A 19661-nucleotide genomic window follows, 5' to 3' on the forward strand; every position below is an offset into this window, starting at 1 on the left:
ACATAAGGATTTGGATGACAAACTAAGAAGGATCGCTTCAGAAAGGAGGTCAGTATCTAAGATCTATAGGTTACTCTCACTTAGCTCATCAGATGGCCTGGCCTCCATTAAACAGCAGTGGGAGAGGGATTTGAAGGTCTCCTTGACTGCTCCACAATGGGAGACGGTTTTAAAAAATACAACAACATCATCAAAATGTGTAAGATATAAAATGATACAATTAAAGGTAGTTCATCGAGCTTATATTACACCATGTAAAATTAAAAAAATGGATCAAGCCATCTCAGATTTGTGCTGGCATGGATGTGGGGAGGTAGGAACACTCATCCACATGTTGTGGCATTGCCCCACAGTGAAGAGTTTTTGGCACAAGGTCATTTTAAGACTATCCTCTATTCTCAGTGTTAAGATACCCTTATGTCCAAAAGTCTGCCTCTTGGGCATAGGGGTAGTTGGTATACAATCAGCACTTACGCAACGCATCATTACACTAGCACATATGTCAGTTAAGCGTACTATCATGATGAACTGGAAGATCCAAAAGCCAAATTGTTTCTGTATGGACACCTGGATGAGGGATTTCATGGACCTATTGACAATGGAACGAGCAGCCTCAACGCTCACTGAACATGACCATGGAGAGGACGGTCCCTGGATCTATATAAGGACATATTTGGAGAATACTTATGACTGAAAGCAGGAGTGTTTGATCTGCACCCCCCCCCACCCCCCCCCATTTTGTTAGTATGTTTTGTCTGTATTGTACCGTTTGTGAGTTTTGTTTTGTCTGTATTGTACTGTATTGTATTGTTTATTGTTTGTGAGTTTAGTTTTGTCTGTATGGTACTGTATTTATGTTGAGCTGTTTTGTGTTTCAAACTATTAATTAAAAAAAAAAAAAAAAAAGGAAGTGGTGCTGGTGCATCGAGGAAATCCCTCCGGGAGTAATATCTTGTTACGTGGATTCAGACAAACACTATAGTGCATTTGGATCGCTTTCTAAACTCAATAATCTATATGATTTCGGCGTTTATTGCGCCATACAAACCGGAAATGGATCTAGGAGATCGGCGTCAAATAATTGCGATCTTTTTCCTCCAGTCTCATCGGCGAATGGTAAGAGGACACTAACGTTATTTTCAGCCCGATTGTTTATTCATTTCACTGCAAACCATCTGATCAATATATCAACCCATACTAAATAAAGCTGTTACTGACGATCAAGGAATTATAAACGACCCTCCCCCCGTTCCTTCACGCATGATGAAGCATAATGTATACCGATCATATACATTTGAATTTTTTAATATAGGGTGTATAGCAAAGAAACGCCAATCGATAATCTATCATATGCGTCAGGGCCTATAACTCGTTTTTGGAATTACAGCAGAAAACCTTAAAAACATACTTATATTCTAGATGGTATTAACACAACAATGTATGAATGAAAAAATATAACGTTCCCACATCCTGAACGATAGATAATCGATGTTGAATGGGCCATAGTAATGTCAATATAGCAATACAATTTTAAAAGTTATAGCCCTGCAAAGAAGGTGAACATCTCCATAGGCTTTCAACGGTGGCAGAGAGTACATGTACATGTACCTTGGAAGCTTGGAAGCTGGATCAGTGAAGGTGGAAGAGCTAACATGGACATTAAGAGAAGAACCGGAATTGCAAAGGGCGCATTCTGGAACCATAAAGAATTATTGAGAAGAAACATAAGTTGGAAAACGAAGACCAGGATTTTGGAAACTTATGTTATGTCAGTCTTTTCATACGGAGCAGAAGCATGGACGCTGAATGAAGAGGCAAAGAGGATGATAGACTCTTTTGAAATGTGGACGCTGAGGAAGATGCTCAAGATAACATGGAAGGATAAGATCAAGACTGAGGAGGTACTGAGAAGAGCGGATATGCAAGGAGGACAGCTGCTGGAGAGATTGAAAAAGAGAAAGATGGAGTTGTGCGGGCATGTTCTGAGAGGATCCAGCGGGGAGATGTTCAAGAAGGTGGTGATGGGGAAGGTGGATGGAAAGAGAGGAAGTGGAAGACTAAGAAGAGGCTGGGTGGACGACGTCTGTGATTGGAGCGGAGTGAGAGGCGGAGTCACGGAGTTGGAGAGAAGAAGTGGGGACAGAATGGGTTGGAGAGTGATAGGCAACCTTCGGAACGAAGAAGCCACCTAATGATGATGAGACTGGGTACAATGATGGGCACAACCCCCGGCGCCCAACATGGGGGGGGGGGGGGACACTTTTAAGAGGGGGGTCGGGAGTCCTCCCCCAGGAATCTTTGAGCATCAAACACTTCATTTCCTGCATTCTGGTGTACTTTTATGGTGGAAATGTTTTATTTATGTAAAGGAAAAGACAACATGGTACCCGCTGACACAAATATAATGGAATATAATACAGTGCGGCTCTCAGGCATTCTGTATTGCTTTAAAATATTTATTCTCCTGTATTGTTTCTGCACATTCAAAACATATCACACGTTTTGGGTTTTTTATTTTATTCTCAGAATCATGTACATATCAACAACAAATCTTGACAATCAAAATCGCAAGAAATCACATCTTTTGGGGAGGGGGTTGTCTTTCATATTAGCTATATTTTTGGAGGGGGACATGTCCCCTGCAACCCCCTCCCCAAAACCTAAGCCCATGGGTGTAGCGTTTGTGTCATGGTGTTCATCGTTGTAGGAAGAATCTCTACTGTACGTCAGTCAATGCCACCATGTCTGAGTAACTACAATTATTTATCCTACCGGTTACATTTGTATATCAATCACGTTGTGTTTTGGCAAGGCTGTCATGGCATAATTATGCCTTGTGTTGTCTGATCTTGCATAGGCCTATCATTAATCTCGTACTCAGACTCAGTCGTATTGAATTTCCAGCGAAAGCTCCCGGGTTTCTGGGTAATTTGATGTGTTGGTTGATTAGATCACTGGCCTCTTTAATGGCAAGGTTATCATAGATTATAATAAATAAACATGGTAGGTGTAGCTGACTTAGTTGGTTTAGAAGTCACCATCCTTTTACACAACTATACAGTAGGGATGCTCGATATTGGCTTTTTTACCGATACCGATATTCCGATATTGTCCAACTCTTAATTTCCTATACCGATATCAACCGATATCAACCGATACCGATATATGCAGGGTTTCCCCGTCCAAAAAACTGAATAATTTCAGGTAACTAATAATTTCACTGGATATATATATAACAAATATTGTTATTGTTTTTTTTTGTTTTTAAACCGATACCGATATTTTCCGATATCACATTTTACTGCCGATATCGGCCGATAATATCGGTCGGCCGATAATATCGGACATCCCTACTATACAGCCATGTTATTCTATTGTATTTCTATTCTAATTTAGTTTATATATTCCATTTTATTTTATATACAATTCGATATAAGAAAAAATTGTGTGCAACACAAAATATCAATGCCTCTTTTCCACGCAGTAGGCCTTAAAATGTACAAACTAACCAACACAGATATACAGCCCATTACAGTACCTGCATCATGTCCTATTTAGTGTCATAATAACTCAGTCACTACAGTAAACACTCCACTCAAACCCCCTTTTTATTTCAACCTTTTATACAAAAATGAAACAGAAACATTACATTCAAATTAACATACATTTTAAACAAACAAATACTGTAGAGAGGGACACAAATAAACATGGCAAGAGCAAATCTGGGTAAAAAAAATACGCTCAGTTAAAATGTTTGCTCATGACAGGCGTGTGACAGTGCTGCCTACTACTACTACTACAAAAAAAGAAAAAACATCAACAAATTGTTCTCTAAACAGAGACAACACCCTCAAATCAGTCCCAGCATTGTCTGACTGCACTTGACTGTGGGGAAGGTGGACCTCCAGCCATGCCCCTCTGGTTCTCCAGAGCTCTACTCCTGGGTCTGTCATGGACCAGAACCTCCACCACCGCCGCGTGGGAACGCATGGGGTCGTGAGCAACTGAGGGAACGACCATCCCACCTAAGGTGTTCTTCCGGGGCCTCTTGTGAGCCTGTTTAAGTGACAGACCACCCGCACCGGTCGCGGTACAGCAGCCCGTTTGATCGTCCAGAAACACACTCGGGACCAGCCCATCCACTGACCGCCTACCAGGCAGGTGGTCTTCTGTCCAAGCCCCAGCGAGGTGCTCCGACTCGGGGAGGGCAAGGTGGTGGCTTTGCCCCCCTGAGGAAGTCTGGAGGATTCTGTGTTTTGGGGGAGTGGTGGATTTAGCTGGATGTCCTTCAGACGGTGATTCAGCTCGCAGAGGACCGCTAGACACAGAGACCCCGTCAAGAGAGGGACTCCGGCTCCTCAATCCTGTTAACTGCAAAAGCTGAAGGGTCCCTGATTCCAACGGAGACCTAATGGCGATTAGAAAATATAAGATATGGAAAATAGTCAAATAAGCTAGTGAGTAATATAGACATATATAAACGGTAAACGATATAGATTTGGTTCCAGATTAAAACACGATAATTTCAATCAACCTGAATGATAACCTAGTTTATTAATTGCACTTGCATGAGACAGGGAAAATTAAGGTGACCAAATTATTTTGAAGTATGGGTTGGTATTATTTTGAAATGGGGGGGCGACAGTGGCTGAGGAGGTAGAGCTGTTGTCTGGTAATTGGAAGGTTCCCGATTAGATTCCCGCTCCTCCCGGGCAGCAGTGTCGTAGTGTCTTTGAGCAAGACACTTAACCCCTAATTGCTCCCGCTGAGCAGGTTGGCACCTTGCATGGTTGCCTCTGCCGTCGGTGAGTGAATGGGTGAATGTGAGGAACAAAATTGTAAAGCACTTTGGATAAAAGCGCTATATAAATGCACCATTAACAAACATTTAAATAAAAAAGTTATTTCATCCATGACTTGGTCGTAGCCTATAGGGTACCTGAGCAGCAGGTGATGTGGGCGTTCTTCATGGTGTACCAGGCTGAGGTCACCGATGTTGGCCTGGTCATTCAGTGTTGTCTCCTCAGTCACCGAAACTGAGCACTGCAACAGAGAGTCAGGGGTCCATCAGAACAACCACACTGACGTTCTACACTGCCCTGCAGAAGTTTCCTCTGCATTTCACTATGATAATAATAATAATAATAATAATAATAATAATAATAATAATAATAATAATAATAATAATAATAATAATAATAATAATAATAATAATAATAATAATAATAATAATAATAATAATAATAATAATAATAATAATAAATTGTATTTTTATTGCAATTTTCGTTCACTAGGATCCCAAAGTGCTACAGGGTTAAAACATAGTTAAAACATTTAAATAATTATTAATAATAATAAAATAAAATACAGAATACAAATAAAATATAAAAATAGAACATAGTTAGGGCGGCTAGGTGGTGCAGTGGGCAAGGCACTCACCACCAATGCTGGAGACGCTGGGTTCGAGCCCAGCTCTCCACATTGTTTTCAGTTTGGCTGGTCGTCCGTACTAATACAATTGGCAGTATTAGGGGGAGGGAAAACTGAGGGGTGGGGATCGGACATTGTGGACAGCGACTCCTACAGGTCGGTTCGTGCGCCTGCGCAGTAGAATCAAGAAGCGATGGAGGCGGTGCCCCTCCAAAGCGCAGACCCCTGACGCTGAAAGATCGCGCCGCGCAGGTGAAAAGATGCGACGGCTGCTACCTCGAGTATCGGAGGGGACTCGTGCTATGTATGGCTTCGTCCACATTGCAGCCGGCTTGTGGGAGGCAAGAAACAGCGTTCGAGACAGGGGAGGGTTGAATTGGACGATACGAAATTGGGATGGGAGAAAAATAGAAAATGGGAGAAAAAAAGTGGATAAAAAAAATATATAACATAGTTAAAAACATAGTATTAACAGAAAATTAAAGACAACAGCACAAGAAAAAAGAAAATCACAAGAAAAAAAGAAAAAGCTAGCAATCAAAGGCCTTTTGAAATAGATGAATTGATGAGTGTGTGTGTGCGCGTGTGCGTGTGCGTGTGTGTGTGTGTGTATATATCCATGCATGTGTCTTGGTCTTAGGCTTTAGGTTCCATAGCACCAAAGCTATGGAACGCCCTGCCTATGGACATTAGGGAGACTAGCTCATTAAATATTTTCAAAAGTATGGTAAAAAACGTACGTCTTCACCTTTTAACTCAATGGCCGCCAACAACGATTTAATACGTGTTAGCCCGCCAATCGTTGAATGCCAACCACGTATATATAGGTTATTGGATCGTTATTTCTTTTATTAGCTATTTCCATTCATAAACATGCAGGCAGCTGTGTGTTATCACTGGGGACTGCGGCGTGCAGGCGGGGTCTAACTACTCAGGCAGGGCAAGCGCTTATAACGTATGCATCGACGAGGGTCGGGCCCCCACGGATCATGTTCAGTGCTGAATTACGTTGGAAACACGATCGGGATCAGTACTTGGAATGGCGATCAGATAATTGGAATATTCCTTTCGGGACAAATCCTGGTCAAGGTAAGGGCTAAATGGTATCAATATTGCGTTGATCCAAAAATTCCTTCATGCGATCGGGAGCGTGTGTGTGGCGTGTTCTGTTGGTAGCAATCAAAGCACGGAGGGGCGCCCCCCCCCCCCTTTCATGCATCCATGATGAAACATAATACCGATAATATAAATTTGATTTGAGAACAGTAGCTAGTCCAGGGAAGAAACGATATAGTTTTTACTAGAATACACATTGCCGGCCATTACGAAGAATTTTGGAAATTACACCAGACCGCCCTGAAACTACACTCATATTCACGACGGTATAAAACGGAAATGTATGGATGGAAAAATTATCTGTTTTTTGCATCTTGACCGGAAGAAACTCAATGACAATCGACTATATTATTAGATCCATAGCTATAAGATTTAATATAGATTTAGGCCTGCAAACACAGCCACATATCCCCATGTTAAAAGACGATGGCATTTCAACGGTAAGGTAAACAGCGACCCCTGGCGCTGAATGAGTTAATGCACTCTGCCACTTAGATTATTGTACTGTCTATTTTTATGTCTGCACCTTATGCATTGCTTTTATTCTGATTATTGTGTATTTTATGCAAATATTATGTCTGCACTTTATGTATTGCTTTTATTTAGTAAATTCTCTGTAAATCTTATGTCAATTCTATGCTGGTCTATATTTATGCCATTTCTTATGCTAATTTTATACCTACATTACTATTTTATGTCTACATTACTGATGTGAAGCACTTTGGGCTGCAATTCTTGTATGAAAGGTGCTATACAAATAAAGTTGATATTATTATTATTATTATTATTATTATTATTATTATTATTATTATTATTATTATTATTATTATTATTATTATTATTATTATTATTATTATTATTATTATTATTATTATTATTATTATTATTATTATAATATCAATACTATTATTAATAATATTGTTAAGATTTGATCAAACACATTTTTTATTGTTATTATTGTTAGTATTATGATTATTATTATGATTGTTGTTATTATTATGAAGTGTCACTCTGGTCTGACTGCTCACCTGTGATCCCAGACTGGTGGGGCTCTGTGGGCAGATAGAGGGACCTGGGTGGGTCTTGGCAGGCAGGGCGTGGTGCAGGCTGCTTGGGGCACTGAGCTTGAACAACAGCTCGTCCACCAGGCTCTCAAACTCCTCAAGGTAATAGTTCTGAGTAAGGAAATGTAACCATGTGAATGCATATAACATAGTACAGTGAACTGTGTAAATTAAATACATTTCAAACCTTTATTTCAAGATTCAAGATTGTTTCATTGTCATGTGACAGTTTGCCGTACAATGAAAATCGTACTTTGCTAGTCCGCCCTTCACACAAAATCACACAATACTTAACACATTTCTTTTTACAATTTAAATACAAGCGAGTGCTAAAAAATAAGGTAAGAATATATATATTTTTTAAAAGAGGTATAAGATATATACAAGGCACAGTGAGTTGACGTTATTGCACGTTCCGATTCTACGAAACTCAAAAGGCAACTGAGGTTTCCCTCATTTACAGTCATGTCGAGTGTACATACAGAAATAAGCAAAAAAGAAAGGCATATAAAATCACACAGCATATAAAATCATAACAATAAGACAACAAGACGAGGCAAAAGCAAGGAGAACAAATCAATTAAAACACGTACAACTTGATTGACAAAAGTTGGAGATCTAAATATCTATTTAAATATACTGTATGATTTATACCATGTAACAATAATAATAATAATAATAATAAATAATAATAATAATAATAATAATAATAATAATAATAATAATAATAATAATAATAATAATAATAATAATAATAATAATAATAATAATAATAATAATAATAATAATAATAATAATAATAATAATAATAATAATAATAATAATAATAATAATAATAATAATAATAATAATAACAATAACAATAACAATAACAATAATTTGAAAAGCCAATAGTTATAGAAACAGTCTTACCCTCCTTGGGGCGTAATTATCTGTCAATGTTGGTCTGTGTCGGCCAATGAGCATAGAGACCTTCCTTCTGATGTAGATGGAAATCTCTGATAGGGAAACAGCATCTCCCTTACGATTGGTTCTTTTGGCAGCTCTGACCAATGAGGACACCACACCTGTCACCTGTAACCAAGCAAGAGACAGGTCTGTTATAGAATAGTGATGTGTTTGGCCCGGTCCTCATCAAGTGTTAAGATGTTAGGCCAGGGACAATGCCAGAAGCCCAAGCACCAAGTCAAGTCAAGTCAAGTCAAAGAGTTGACCAAAGTGCTGTACAAGGGCTTAAAACGAATAACCCATTAAAATACGGTAAAGTAGGCATACAAGGATCAAGAGACATATACACTATATACAAGCAGCACACAACCTTAAGAAGAATCAAATGCTAGTTTTAAACCGACAGATGCTGCGAGTCTGATGGTTAACCGTCTGTAGTGTGGTAGTGAAAGGTTAACCTTCTGTAGAATGGTAGTGAACGGTTAACCTTCTGTAGTGTGGTAGTAAAAGGTTAACCGTCTGTAGTGTGGTAGTGAAAGCGGTAACCTTCTGTAGTGTGGTAGTGAAAGGTTAACCTTCTGTAGTGTGGTAGTGAAAGGTTAACCTTCTATAGTGTGGTAGTGAAAGGTTAACCTTCTGTAGTGTGGTAGTGAAAGGTTAACCTTCTATAGTGTGGTAGTGAAAGGTTAACCTTCTATAGTGTGGTAGTGAAAGGTTAACCTTCTATAGTGTGGTAGTGAAAGGTTAACCTTCTGTAGTGTGGTAGTGAAAGGTTAACCTTCTATAGTGTGGTAGTGAAAGGTTAACCTTCTATAGTGTGGTAGTGGAAGCGTTAACTTTCTGTAGTGTGGTAGTGAAAGGGTTAATCAACTTCTTTCAGGTGTCATTCATTAGCTACATCAAAACAATACTAAGACAATATAAAACTGATGTGTAGTACAACAATACACAATGCACCGATTCCTCCATTCACTCACTCACTCACTCACTCACTCACTCACTCACTCACTCACTCACTCACTCACTCACTCACTCACTCACTCACTCACTCACTCACTCACTCACTCGATACAACCACAAAATACACATACTAGTACTGTCCACACCACAGAGGCAGTGAGACAGAGAGCTCCGTGGTAAAGGGTTTCAAACAGGCCGGCAGGAGAATGTCCGCTATCGACCCCCAAGGAGAAGTGGCCCCTGAGGGCCCGGTGGCGAGACAGCAGCGTCCGGAGGGAGCGAGGGAGAGAGCTAAACGCCAGGGACCCTCGTGCGAACAGCAGGTTCCCCAGGAAGGACAGCGCCACCAGCAGGAGGAACCCCGAAGCCTGCGGCAGGAGAGTGTTTACACTGTCATATCAAATCTGTTCTGGTCTTGTTTTGTTTTTTTAATCAGGGTGTCCATGCATTTATTTATTCTCACCACATATATATCTATCCACACCTGTATTTACCTGCACATAGCTATTTACATATCTGTAGATACTATATCTATATCTGTACATATCCTACTCTTACTAGTTATGCTGCTGGCCAGTATGACTACTACTACTATACTGTCTTTACACCTGTATCACTGTACATATTATACTATTAACTCTGATTAGCACTAAATTCAGTAGTACACATTTGTATATTTTGTACCCAGTTTAATCACCTGTACATTGTATATTGCTGTTGCACTTTACTGCTACATTTGCACTCTGGTTGGAGGCCAAGCTACTTTTTGTTGTACTGTACTTGACAATATGTATGACAATACTTTTTAATCAAATGGATAGATACCGTATATTTATGGTAAGAATAAATATAATACGGTATATACAACATTATTGTACATGCTACCATACAGAGTTATATGAGTTATATGCAGGTGTATAAGTAGGTATATAGAAGGACTATATATACAGGTATACTCAGACAGTATATATATGTATATATGCGTTAAATAAAATATATAAATAGCTTCCCAAGCTTGGTTGTCCTGGTTTTTAACAAGACCAATAGCATGGAGGCTGCGTCAACCAATCAACCAATAGGCAAATGGGGTTTGACTGGTATATAATACAACTCTTTCTGTGTTACACATGCATCACGAAACAGCAACTACATAGTACTTACATATAGAAAGAAATACATTCTTTCTTGAATACCCCCAATATGAATGTGAATATCAGTGTGAAAACAGTGTTATAGTTCTGACTGGTTACCATTGGCCAGAGGAGGCTGCCCAGTGACGACGTGAGGATAGTGACAGACATGGCCACGGCCCTGTTCCCCCTCAGCACGCCCAGACACTTCACAGAGAGGAGGAAGAGCAGGGCGCCGCGCAGGGCACGGGTACACTGCAGTCACAAGAGACATGGACATCATCATCAACGCACCTCTACCAAGAACAAACACACTTAGGAGAACCGTAATGTATAGAGCTGCTGCATAATGGAACTGTATACCTGTGAAGATAAAGATGATCAGCAACAAATTTACTTTCAAGAAAAAGTTGAAAAACACTGTTTTGAATAATGAAATACAGTTGAGTTATTGATTTATTTAGTCAGTATTGTATTTGTGGTTGGAGCCTTTTTACAGATATTGAGAATGTACTTAAGCTAAAGTGTATATATTTTTTATTTTATCCACTTTTTCTCCTCTTTTTTCTATTTTTCTCCCAATTTTTCGGCCAATTCTCCCCTCCCCTGTCTTGAACATTGCTCGCATATGCCCCCCACTGGCCGGTTGTAGGGAGGATAGAAGCCTTGCATCACGTGTCCCCTCCGATACACGAGGAGGCAGCCTGTCACATCTTTTCACCTGCCAGCGCGGACTCTCATTTGGCGAGGAGTAACGTGTAGGAGGCTCACACTACCCCCGCCATTTCCTGTCTCTGCTGTGCAGGCGTCCCCCAACCGACCTGTAGGAGTCGCTGTCCACAACATCCAGATTACCACCCATCGACTTCCACCCGCTAACTCTGCCAATTGAGTTAGTATGACGGCTGGCCCAAGCCGGAGGCAACGGCGACAGCCGGAGTCGAACCCGGTGTCTCTTGCGTTGGTGACGAGCGCAATGTCCGCTTTTTATGTTTTTATTGTTTTGTTATTACTCCAATGTTTTAAGTTATGTGTTCTGACCCCAGGAAGAATAGTCTTTCACCCATGGCTGTGGACTAATGGGGATCCATATAATAAACAAATAAACAAACGTCATCATTTTAATCAACACCATCATCATCATCATCGTCATCAGGATGTATAAAATAGGTATTTTGAATAAAGGTGTGTTTGACAAAAAAACAAAACTTTAGTAGTGTTATACAATGTGTGTTCTCTCTAATTGAAGTTATTTTGTTATTGAAGAATAAGGCTAGTTCTTCACATTTTGATGCAGATGACTGTGGAGGGGTGGGGCAGTGTTGAGTAGCTGGTCGATGGCTGAGAATAATATTCTAGAGTTCCCAGCATTCTCTGTGATAATCTTTGTTATAGGCAGTCATGGCTTCCTTATATATATCGCTTACTCTTATAAAGAGTATAGGTATATATACCTGGGTAACTGGCAACACGGCAACCTGGTCCCCAAGCGGGAATCAAACCCAGGAACTTCTACAGTAGCTGTGAGGCGACAGTGTTAACCACTACACCACCATACGCCTGTACTGTATTCGACACGGTATCCTTCATGCCATTTATTGACATAAACAGTTACAATATCATTAAGCTGAGCAGTGGATACTCTAAATTCTGAGCTGAATACTGAAGTGCCAAGATCCTCACATTCTCTGCCACCCTTTGGGCATCCATTACCACCAGCGTCTAGGTCGACTCGACCTTCGGTCTGTACCTTGTGTTCCACAGCGGGTTGATACGCTAGAGACAGTGGTAGTATAGTGATAGTGTAGTATTTTCTCTACAGTAGTTGACCAATGTTAAAGCAACATTCCCCTCATTTTATTGGTTTATTAAAAGAGAGATATTGTTTTATAAACTAAACGTGAAACAGGATACGATGTGTGTTCTCTCTTTTGGTCCTTCTAAACCCTGCCATCAAAAATGCTAATCAAAGTCTATATTTAGCTGTTTCAGTTTCACAGTCTTCTAGATTTAGTCTAGTTTTTAGCCAGTTGTGGTGTCTTCGTGCTTGTTGACAAGTGCATCTTGTTACAGTTTTAATCTACAGAGTGAACTCTGACCTGTTCCCAGGAGGCCAGAAGGCTGAGATCAACCTGCTCTTTGTGGTTGCGTCCCTGAAGCAGCTCCACAACCTCCAACGTGAGAACAGAGTGACAGATGTAGTAGATGTAGTAGACTAGAGTTACCAGAAACACACTGACCTGGAGAGAGAGAGAGAGAGAGAGAGAGAGAGAGAGAGAGAGAGAGAGAGAGAGAGAGAGAGAGAGAGAGATGGATAGATAGGGATGGAAAAGAGAACGAGTACGGGAGAGAGAGGGAAGGAGAGAGGGAGAGAAAGAGAGGGAGGGGAAGGAGAGAGATAAACAGAGGGGGATAGAGAGAGAGGGAGAGAGACAGATAGAGAGACAGAGAGAGGGAGGGAAGGAGAAAGAAGGAGGAGAGAGAGAGAGAGAGAGAGAGAGAGAGAGAGAGAGAGAGAGAGAGAGAGAGAGAGAGAGAGAGAGAGAGAGAGAGAGAGAGATTGTAAATCACTGGGTAGAGCATGGTACTTCTCTTTGACCCTGAGGACGGTGTGTGAGGTCATGTTGTAGAATGTGTGTCCAGAGAGTAGCCTAGTATGGAACTCTACACATTGTAGAATGTCTCTCTGTCGCCAAGACAAAGACCATTAATGTGACAAAAAACGGAGACAAAGACCAGTAATGTCACAAAAAACGGAGACAAAGATCAGTAATGCGACAAAAAACAGAGACAAAAAACGATATTCGTCAAATTAAGTGTTTCTGGCTCTGATTGTGTTATGGACACATACAACACACACACACTAACAGCAAGAGAGAGCAACATTCAGAATAATTATTTCTAACACTAACTACTGTACCAGTATGGTGCAATTCTGTGGACTTGTACCCTTTCTGTGTCTTTCACAAGACTGTTTAACAGCAACAGGTTCGCTTGGCCTCCTCACTGTCCAGCTAGGTCACTGTGATCTTGTATTGTACATTTATGTGAGTGAGTGAGTGAGTGAGTGAGTGAGTGAGTGAGTGAGTGAGTGAGTGAGTGAGTGAGTGAGTGAGTGAGTGAGTGAGTGAGTGAGTGAGTGAGTGAGTGAGTGAGTGAGTGAGTGAGTGAGTGAGTGAGTGAGTGCGTGTGTGTCAACCTTTGTGTGTGAGTGTGCATGCATGTCCATACACAAAGTCTGTATGACTACGTGTGTCTGTGTGTGAGTTTGTGCACATGTGCGTGTGTGTGTGTGTGTGTGTGTGTGCGTGCGTGCGCGCGTGTGTGTGTGTTTGTATAACGTCCTCACCTCCAGCCAGTTCCCCGGGGTCCTCCAGTATCCCATCAGGCCTTGCTGCGCTGCGGAGCAGATGTGGAGACAGAACTGCAACAGAGACAAGAGGAGGAACAGGAGCTGGAGGAGAGGAAGAGAACACGGAGAAACCAGAGGTGCTGCGTTAGGTACGCCTTGGGCAGAGCAGGCCCTGCTTACAAACAAATAAAGAATGAATGAATGAATGAATGAATGAATGAATGAATGAATGAATGAATGAATGAATGAATGAATGAATTAATGAATGAATGAATGAATGAATGAATGAATGAATGAATGATTTTATTTTGGTCTTCTTTTACAAAGCAATGTACAGTAGTAGAAAATGTATAAAAGAAAGAAAATGACCGAAAAGGTGTAGGCTGAAGCCGAGGCTTATAATTGCCTACCCTTTTTACATTACATTATTTACAAAAAATAAATATATATACATAATTCAGTACATCATTTTACAAAAACAAAATGTTACAAGTTTCATAGTTTTATATACAAAACGTATACACATTTATTTATTTGTTTTTTATATGTTTAAATGTTTTGTCACGATTTTAATACAGTTATGTTATAATAAAATATAATTAGGATAATAATAAGGTTTTATATTTATGTCTCACCTTATATTTGAATAGTTTCTTAAATGTATGTATCGAACTACACATTTTTACTTCTTTGTCACAGTTATTCCATAGTTTTACCCCTTTAAAGGATAACTCCACTATTTTGGGAAATTAGCTTATTTAACATCTTCCCTGGAGTTAGACAAGAAGATGCATACCTTTTTTGTCTCTGTGCGTGCATTTTAGCTTTGGGAATAGATGCTCCGTTAGCATAGCTTAGCTTCATCACTGGAAGTGAGGCAGGACAGTAGCCTTACAGTGCCTTACAGTGTATTGCAAGGTCTGACATTGACCAAACTTGATATGCATGACCTTGGTGGGCTCTAGGTCAACTCCTGAAAAGGGGGTCAATGTCAGACCTTGCAATCAAAAGTTAGGGGCGCACTGAAATTATGGCAAGGGTTATTAGCCCCCTAACTTTTGATTGCAAAGTCTGACATTGACCCCCTTTTCAGGAGTTGACCTAGAGCCCACCAAGGTCATGCATATCAAGTTTGGTCAATGTCAGACCTTGCAATACACTGTAAGGCACTGTAAGGCTACTGTCCTGCCTCACTTCCAGTGATGAAGCTAAGCTATGCTAACGGAGCATCTATTCCCAAAGCTAAAATGCACGCACAGAGACAAAAAAGGTATGCATCTTCTTGTCTAACTACAGGGAAGATGTTAAATAAGCTAATTTCCCAAAATAGTGGAGTTATCCTTTAACAGATATAGATCGACTTTTTATATTTGTCCTTGCCTTTGTGATATCGAATACAAAAGTTCCCCTAAGTTTATACCAGCTCTCTCTAGTTTGGAAGAACTCCTGAATGCAACTTGGAAGTGAGTGTTTATGTGCTTTGTACATTATTATTATTATTATTGCAGTGCTAAGATCAACAAGATCTTCCAATTTTAAGGTATTTGATTTAATAAAGAGTGCGTTTGTCGGTTCATAATAATCTGCTTGATTCACAATTCTTATGGCTTTCTTCTGCATTATGAAAATTTGGTTAATGTTTGTTTTATATGTGTTTCCCCATACCTCCACACAGTACGTTATGTACGGAACTATGAGCGAACAGTACAATAAATAGAGTGAGTTCTTGTTTCATTTTATATAATATTGCAATGGTTTTGGAGTTTTTTTCTTTTTCGTTTTTTATATGTGATTTCCAGTTTAGTTTCTCGTCATCTACATTTTAGTCTTGTATATTGTACATTTAGTATAGTCTTTGGTCTTTATTCTTTAGTAGACCAGAAGATGCCGACTGGGCATGTCTATGTCCAGGATATGTAAATATGTCATCTTAACAATGAATATTTCGATTGTTAAGTGCCTGGCTCAAGGGCACTTCAGCGCTTGGTAGTGAGGGACGGGAGAGAGTTATTAATTCACTTCCTGCCTGTCCAAACCCACTTCTCTAACCTTTAAACCTTTATGCCACCGCATGACATGATGAGTATAACTACTTGTACGCATCAAGGGCTTAACCCCAAACTGCTCCAGTGGAGTTGCTCAGTGGCCAACAGTGTCAGACTGGGGCTTTACTGAGCAGCTGCCAGGTGTGAATGTGAAGCAGGGCGTTGCTGAAATAGAGCACAGCGAACCTACCCTGGGTAAATAAAGATACAAAACAATCTGCCTAACAACTGACGGGACAGAAGAACCAATCACAGTATGACAAATGGTTAGATGCCAGTATGGCTTACTACCATAGTGTCTTTAGACCTGCATCACTGTACATATTAATACTACAGCTCTTTACATACATCTGATTAGCACTACACCCATAGTACTCATTTTTATATTTTATACCCAGTTTAATCTCCTGTACATTGTATATTACTACTTACTACTGTTACTACTACTACTGTTACATTTGCACTCTGGTTGGATGCCAAACTTATTTTGGTTGTACTGTACTTGTGCTGTAAAATGACAATACATTTTAATCTAATCTAGTCTAATATTGACCACAGTTTCTTTGAGACAGAAAACAATAGCCACATTTGGTCAAAACCTCTATATGGTGAATGTGTGTGTGTGTGTGTGTGTGTGTGTGTGTGTGTGTGTGTGTGTGTGTGTGTGTGTGTGTGTGTGTGTGTGTGTGTGTGTGTGTGTGTGTGTGTGGTGTGTGTGTGTGTGTGTGTGTGTGTGTGTTGTGTGTGTGTATGTGTGTGTGTGTGTGTGTGTGTGTGTGTGTGTGTGTGTGTGTGTGTGTGTGTGTGTGTGTGTGTGTGTGTGTGTGTGTGTGTGTGTGTGTGTGTGTGTGTGTGTGTGAGTGTGTGTGTGTGTGTGTGTGTGTAAGATAAGATAAGATATTCCTTTATTGATCCCCTTGGGGAAATTCAGGCATCATAGCAGCATGGGGGGGAGGGGGGGGGGGGTACAGGTAGTAAAACAACACAGTGTACAGGTAGTAAAAAAACAACACAGGCAGTGTAAACAATTTGATCAATATGGTCAATATAATTTACTATCTGACTAGCTGAAGAAATATTCACATTATTCACAGTGTCACATAAGGTGCAGTATGCATAAGGTAGTGTTATAATTTACTATCTACTGAGTATACATTATTCACAGTATCACGGTATCCACTGAAATAGTACATTATTCACAGTATCATAGTATCACAGTATCCACATAAGGTGCAGTAAGCCTAAGGTAGTGTAGGTTGTCCTCCTTGGGTTCCTATAAGTCCCAGGTCAATGTCTGGTAGCAGTCGCTGTCGCTGCCCCCTGTTGTGGAGCCTGGAGGCTGCTAGTCCCTGCCCACTGTTGTCGAGCCTGATGGCCGCTGGTATGAAGGACTGTCCGAGGCGGTTAGTTGAGTGTCGGGGGGGAATGAGTCTGTGGCTGATTGAGCTTCTCATCTTGACTAGCTCGTCGTAGAGGGGGGTGGTAGGGGTTCTCCATGATGGCAGCCAGCTTCCTTATCATCCCCCTCTCTGCCATCACCTCAAGTCTAGGTAGCTCGACTAGTGTGTGTGTGTGTGTGTGTGTGTGTGTGTGTGTGTGTGTGTGTGTGTGTGTGTGTGTGTGTGTGTGTGTGTGTGTGTGTGTGTGTGTGTGTGTGTGTGTGTGTGTGTGTGGGGCGCTAAACCAGCCAATGACACACCTCGTGTAGCTCACATGACATATTGTCATGAAGTGAGAGCATGTTGGTCCATCTCCCTTTTTGAAACATCTCCGGTGTTGTCTCACCTGTTAGATCATGAAGACATAGTCCTATACAGTCTGGTATTGTCTCACCTGGCAGATCATGAAGACATAGTCCTATACAGTCTGGTGTTGTGTCACCTGGCAGACCGTGAAGACATAGTCCTATACAGTCTGGTGTTGTGTCACCTGGTAGATCATGAAGACATAGTCCTATACAGTCTGGTGTTGTCTCACCTGGCAGATCATGAAGACATAGTCCTATACAGTCTGGTGTTGTCTCACCTGGCAGATCATGAAGACATAGTCCTCCCTATATACAGTCTGGTGTTGTCTCACCTGGCAGATCATGAAGACATAGTCCTATACAGTCTGGTGTTGTCTCACCTGGTAGATCATGAAGACATAGTCCTACAGTCTGGTGTTGTCTCACCTGGTAGATCATGAAGACATAGTCCTATACAGTCCGGTGTTGTCTCACCTGGTAGATCATGAAGACATAGTCCTATACAGTCTGGTGTTGTCTCACCTGGCAGATCATGAACACATAGTCCCACATGGTCGTTGGTCGGTAGACTCTGGCTGACTGGACGTTGGAAGAGGGGCAGGAGGACACCGCCAGGACTCCGCTCCACCAGGAGAGTCACGCTGGTGAACAGGTTGGAGGAGGGACTGTACAAGGTGATCTGCACCTTCAGGGCCACCGTCCGTCTGTCCACCCAGCCGCCTGACTGCAGTGACTGTAACCTGGACACGGCCTCAAACCTGAGCAGAGAGAAGAACAGACCTGGCAGCTGAGATAAATTAGGTCTTAAAGGAACACTTTAACGGGGGCTGGAGTCACAGACGTACGTGCGTGCGTGTGTGTGTGTGCGTCCGTGCGTGCATGCGTGTGCGTGCGTGTGTGTGTGTGGTTCTGACCGTGTTAGGGCCCAGGCCCAGCTGGGGTACCAGGTCCTGAGTAGCAGCCCAGTTGGCCACACACCCGTGGGGCTGTCACTGGGGGGTAACGTCGCGGGCAGAGTGGGAACCACTGGCGCCTCTGGTCCCAGGCAAGCGCACAGGAGGACATCCTGGGACCAGGGCCGGCCATCACACTTGGAACCTGGGGAGAAATGACGGGGTCTCGTCAGAACGAGGAACCATGGACAGTGTATCTTCAGTTGGGAGGGTTGGGATCAACAGAAATTATCATAAAATATATGCCTTTTTATACATACAGTATATGAAGTCACGTATAGGCAGTTATAACATGGAAGCATAAATTAACTTTAACTAGGATTTATTTGATTCAGTTTGACCACATCAACTATTATACCGTAGCCAACTGATCTGCTGTTCACCTTTGTCTATGCTGGGAAATAGCACCCTCTACAGGTAGATTATGGTACTGTTCTACACCTGTGTCTATGCTGGGGAATGGCACCCTCTACAGGTAGATTATGGTACTCAGTCTGTTGGACTACCTGACACCGGTGCGTTTGATTCCTCAGTCTGTTGGACTTACCTGACATAACGGTGCGTTTGATTCCTCAGTCTGTTGGACAAGCTGACATAAGGGTGCGTTTGATTCCTCAGTCTGTTGGACTACCTGACATAACGGTACACTAAAAACCAAATTACAAACATCTCAAAACAAACTAGTCAGACTACTGCTTGACCTGACTCCTAGAACCCACCTCACCCCTGCACACTTTGCCAACCTAGGATGGCTTAGAGTAGACGACAGAGTACAGCAACTTGCAATGGGCCTGGTCTACAAGATACACTACACGACCAAGGTACCCATGTACATGTCAAAATACTTCCCAAAGGTCAGTGAATACCACGATCACAACACCAGAGGGAGCTCCACAAATCATGTAAAACCCAGATT

At 41.4% G+C, this 19661-nt stretch overlaps 1 protein-coding gene across 1 annotated transcript in view; it reads right to left on the minus strand.

Moving 5' to 3' along the window:
* Positions 1-3855: 3855 nt before the first annotated feature.
* The window catches only part of pkd1l1 (polycystin 1 like 1, transient receptor potential channel interacting), a gene marked incomplete at both ends in the record, with an annotated part of 135077 nt that continues 119271 nt past the window's right edge, over positions 3856-19661 (minus strand). Inside the window, 12 exon segments of the mRNA XM_084325804.1 lie at positions 3856-4056; positions 4155-4318; positions 4992-5043; positions 7575-7721; positions 8523-8684; positions 9656-9886; positions 10769-10903; positions 12748-12819; positions 13998-14102; positions 18315-18389; positions 18391-18550; positions 18707-18890. Of these exon segments, the coding sequence (XP_084181930.1) occupies positions 3856-4056; positions 4155-4318; positions 4992-5043; positions 7575-7721; positions 8523-8684; positions 9656-9886; positions 10769-10903; positions 12748-12819; positions 13998-14102; positions 18315-18389; positions 18391-18550; positions 18707-18890 (1688 nt within the window).

Source organism: Notolepis coatsorum, assembly GCF_963971535.1.
Source record: "Notolepis coatsorum genome assembly, chromosome: 12".
NCBI lineage: Eukaryota > Metazoa > Chordata > Actinopteri > Aulopiformes > Paralepididae > Notolepis > Notolepis coatsorum.